A 5,410-nucleotide genomic window follows, 5' to 3' on the forward strand; every position below is an offset into this window, starting at 1 on the left:
AGCTGCCCACTTGATGTCTCAAATTTGGAAGACGAGGAATCGCATATTCTTCGAGGATAGGAAGTTAAGCAAGTTGCACATCAAAAATGAAGTCATAAAGGGAGTTTCGGCTTCGGGTAAGGTAGCTTCAGGTTACATGTTCAATATTCTAGAGGACTTAGCCATGCTGCATGCCTTCAAAATTAAGGGGAGACCGTGTCCAAGCCGCATACAAGAGGTAAGTTGGATTCCTCCAGAATTGGGTACTATGAAAGTGAACACCGATGGCTCCTCCATTAGGAATCCAGGGATTGGTGGCGCGGGCATTGTCTTTCAGAACCATGAGGCCAAAGTACTAGGAGTTCAAGCCTACGGTCTGGGGGTTACCACCAGTTTTGACGCGGAGTGTTTTGCAATTGTCTTAGCAGCGGAAGTAGCAATTGGCAAAGGATGGCTACACTTATGGATTGAGAGCGATTCAATAGCAGCGATTAAGGTGTTCAGTGGAGGCAACATGCCATGGTTTCTTAAAGCTCGTTGGGTTAGAGTAACACAAAAGCTTGTGCACTGGTGCCTGTCCCATACCTTCAGGGAGGCCAACTTTGGCGTCGATGCTGTTGCAAAAAGAGGATCTTCTCTGATCCAGGATGAGACTCTTTGGAGCTTGACTAGATCGAGTTACATCAAGGCCATCGAAAACCCATATAGGCCTTATTACCGGTTTAGCTAGGCTGGATGCATTAACTTAGTATCTCTCTAGCTGTATTCCTTCTCTCAATGTAACATTCTTTTTATAAGTAATAAAATATATCTACTTGTATGCAAAAAAAAAACAAATTTGTGAGTTGTCATGATGTTGTCGGATTTGTAAACCCTTTATCCTTCACAGGAACTAATGGGCATGAGAATTATTGTAGAGAGCTTGTAGAATACAAGTGGAAAGAGAGTTTTTATTATCCCCTTTACAATCCAAGGTATGTATATTGTCTGATGTTTTTCTTACTACCCATGTTGTTTAGTCCTTTTAATTGGAATGCATATTGCAGTTTTAGTGTCTAATATCTATTTTTAACTATCCATGCCCGATCAATCTTCTTGCAATGGACATTAAGTTTTGATTGTCATTAATTTATTGCGGATGACTTTTAATTGGTTGAATTCGATGCATCATCTACCATCTAATAATGACTCACGTGTGTATGTATATGAAATAATTCGTTACATGCTCAAAGATATTACATTACCTCTTGATTACTTAAAAATAATGACTTTTTCTATTACTCTTCATTATTTAGATATTACATTACCTCTTGATATTTGATCATGTAGATGACAAATTTAACCCTCAAAGATACATACATAGATGATGTTCGACTTCAAATTGTTAAGTTCATCCAGCATAATGGAGCGTTCGAGCCAGCCACTTCTTATCTAGGTTTCGACCTATTCCAATTAAGGTTTGATGTTTGGTCTCACCATTATTTTGATGTTTTAGATGGAACAAGAAGATTGCTCTTTTGATTGATGGAACAAAGTTAGTCATTATTTTTATGTTTCAGATGGATTGGATGGTTCTTTGTGATTGATGACTCGAAAAGTTATAAAATTCTTTTAGCATTTCAATCTTGCGTGTTGGATGTCTAAAGTTATTTCTTTTGTTTGTTGCATGGATGAATTATTTACATTGAGCAATGTGTTTTTAAATCTAGTGTGGATATGGTGAAAATGGGCAAGTTGTAGGTTCAATGAATAGGATGAATGAATATGGTGGAAATCGAATAATTAGGGGCTATTTTCTCTTTTTTTTAAAAAAAACTATAGACCACGGTTTGAATCGGACAGTGGTAAATATCATCACTATTTCCCACGGTTTCAACATCAAGTAGACCAAACCGTATAAACTATTAACCATGGTTTTAGCATTAAAATACCACAGTTATATAACGAACCGTGGTAAATACAAGGTACTTATTGCCACGGTTTTATTAGAAGTATTTGTCACGGTGGTTGTTACCACGGTTTTAAAACAGTGGTTAAAGCCCTTTTACCACTGCATATAATAGTGGTATATGAGATTTTCTGTAGTAGTGTTGGTTAACTACCCAAGCGCCTAATTCTGTGGACTCGTGGGCCAAACTTGTTCAACTATTTATGGAACATTTTTTATCCACCACTGAAGACCGATGAAATGCTTTCCAAGATTCATTTCTTTCGACAGAATCCTCATGAATCATTTTCAAAGGCTTGGAATCATTTCACCGATCTTCTTATAGAGTGTCCACACCATAACCTCGCGAAAGACATGTTAGTTCGTGCCTTTTTCAAGGGACTGTTCCACCACCACAAAGAGGTGCTTAACATAATGAATGGGCGTAGTTTCCTCAGTAAAGGAGCCTCAGAGGCTTATAAATTTTTAGAAGATCAAACAAAGCGTAATAATAATTGGGGGGGGGGGGGGTAGGGACGATATCTCCCATTCTGCTAGTTCTTCTACAACAGTTAAGGCCGCCGGTATGTTTGAGATGAAACCCGATCCTGAACTTAAATATTTAATCGAATCTCTCACTAAAAAGGTAGAGGCTATTTCTGTTCAACAAAAGCTTATCCCCGTCATGAATGTCAACTCTAATCCATGTAATTTCTGTTTGAGTCCAGAGCATCCCGACTCCTATTGTCCTCTCGCCTATGAACAACAACAATCACAACAAGATAATGTTTGTTCCATTAATAGCGAACCTAACGCAGCTTAGCGGCAAAACCCAACTTTGGTTGGCGAAATAATTAACAACCTCCAAGGTTTAATAACCAAAATGTTAGGCCAACAAACAATTACAACCAAGCTCCACCGAGGCAAGGACAAGCTCAGGGTCATTATAATAATTATAACAATAATAATTATAATGCTAATAGATGTATCATTTCGGTAAATAATAACTATCAAAATCCACCCATTAATAATCAACGTGACATAGTTCCTATCACACAACCTATAGCTAACACTCCTCCACAACCGGATCATTTCGACGCCTTTATGCAAACCCAACAACATATTTTACAAGCTATCCAACTTTCCTTACAGCAGTTAGCACAAGAGAAAGTACAACCCAAAGGTGTGTTTCCAGGTCAAGCGATACCTAATCCTAAACCAACAAACACAGCCTTTGAGAGAAACGGTAATACTAGTACTGAAAATATAAACGTAGGTGAGCTAAATGCCATCACCACTCTCCGTTCTGGCAGAGTGGTTGATTACGCCGTAACTATGCATATAATTATCCCACCAGTAGTCCCTACACCGGATATTGAACTAGATATCGAAATAGAAACTGAAGATCCTACCCCTGTAGAGGTACCAGTTAAACCACAGCCTAAGAAATAGAAAGCCAAGGTTAAACATCCTATTGATCCATATGCTAAATATAGAGAGAAACCACCGTTTCCTCAGATATTAGCTTGATAGAGTTATATACTAAAAGCATTACTTTTGTATTAACTCTAATTCTTTATATTTTGAATGAGAATCATATGGGCAAATATTATGCATATTATATATGTTATTAGTTATATGCATGTGTCTAATACTTTATGTTGTAGATGATATGGTGTGAACACACAAAAGATCATATCATCAGTACCTTATAAAGTATAAGTAATCATTCACAACCTAGATGGATTTGGACAAACAATTAGTACGGTTATAGTATAATATGGTATTAGTCTATCTTGACTATAGGATTACACTAGTACACTTTGTGTGTATTAAACAGGACCAAGTGAAGTTGTTTCTCCTTATACTGACTATATAAGAGAACAAACGCCTCTGTTATTATGGATGTTTGTCCCCCTAATCCGGATATAATAACGGGCTCTTACATGTATTGTACATTGCTTTAAATCATCAATGGGTGAGATTCATTTGTGAATCAACAAACTCGATGGATTGGGTAATGACATTGTATGTAAGGTGTGCTGTTGATTATAGAAGGAATCCGTGTCCCGCAAGAAGTCGGGTTGATGATGTCCCCTTGAGGAGCTCAAAAAGATTGTCATGTAAACCCTGTAGGTAGATTTATTCCGACATGACAATGAGGTTAAGTGGTACTACTCAAGGACATAAGAAGTTGATTAATGTAGTTGTCAATAACTTGACTTAATCAACGGACATTTGATATCTTAAACACGGGGAGATCAACGAGCATATAATATGGAGCCCATAAATGCTGACACGTAATTTGGGATTAGGGCGGTAGTACAACAATTGCCTTTAGTCCACTAAAGGCAATTGTTGATAAGCCATTTGTTGATGGACTTGGGCCGTGTGTTCGGGGAGAACATGGGAAGCCCAAGCCCGTCAGGAGGCCCAACCCTAATTTCTCCTCATGGTCCCTGTTGTAGCCTATAAATAGAATACTCTTTCTCTCTGGCCAAAATTTACTATTCATTGTTTTGAAAAAGAGGCAAGAAAAGTAGATCTGAATTCGTTTATGATCTTGAGAGAAAGAAGGGGATTGGTAGATTGTTGCCCACACAACGTCCAATCTGTTCTAAAGGAATACAACAGAAGATCAAGAGGTTGATTGTTGATTCAGATTCATAAAGCTTGGATTCTCAGAGTTATCAAAACCGGATCTAAAAGGTATGTTTTCTCTATCCAAATCGTGAGAACCCATTGATTCCGTTGCGCGTGGTTCTCGCGATTTGTAAAAATATTTGCATTCTGAATAACGGTTCCTACAATTGGTATCAGAGCATGTAAATGTTGGTAGAATTAGAACTGTTCTAACATGGTTTTTTAGGCATCTAGACCAATTGTTATGGTCAGAATAATTTATGGAAAGAAATGGATCGTTTTTGATTTTATGATAAATTAATCGTTTTTACAAGTTTTGATTATCAATGGATGTAATTTAAATCACGGTATGTATCATGTTATTATTTTTATCATTGATGTAATCTATTGTAAAGATCAAAAGATAAAAAAGATCAAGATTTGGATTGGTCGAAATCTGGATCTGGATTTTCTACGCTGGAGCGCGGGTCGCGCCTTATGCAGGCATAACTGGAGCGCGGTCGCCTTAACACCAGAAAGAGAAAAATTGAGCTTGAGCGTGCCACGCACCTTGAACAGGCAAAAGTGGAGCGCGGGTCATGCTTAAGCGCCTGGAGCATGAGCGGGGGTCGGGCCCTATACAAGAACAACTGAAGCGCGGGTCGCGCCCTATACGGAAATGAGAGAATTTTTTTTTCTCTAAGATGTGATAAATTTTTGTTTGCTGTTCGGGGGTCTATGAAGTGATTTCGTGAGGTTTCTAGTGAAGGAAACAGGTCACGATTTCTAAAAAAAAAAAAAAGAAAAAAATCCCCCGCGACCTGATCGCAGGTTGAACCCCATCGGACTTTGCGAAGGCAACTAAAAGAGTTCGGCGAACAG

At 38.2% G+C, this 5,410-nt stretch overlaps 1 protein-coding gene across 1 annotated transcript; it reads left to right on the top strand.

Annotated features, from left to right (window-relative positions):
• Positions 1 to 247: 247 nt before the first annotated feature.
• Positions 248 to 709, top strand: LOC147504229 (uncharacterized). The gene has a single exon (XM_086605102.1). It carries the CDS (start codon positions 248 to 250, stop codon positions 707 to 709), a length of 462 nt encoding a protein of 153 aa, XP_086461228.1.
• The last annotated feature ends 4,701 nt before the right edge of the window (positions 710 to 5,410 follow it).

This window comes from Coptis chinensis, chromosome 4, assembly GCF_015680905.1.
Source record: "Coptis chinensis isolate HL-2020 chromosome 4, ASM1568090v1, whole genome shotgun sequence".
Lineage (NCBI taxonomy): Eukaryota > Viridiplantae > Streptophyta > Magnoliopsida > Ranunculales > Ranunculaceae > Coptis > Coptis chinensis.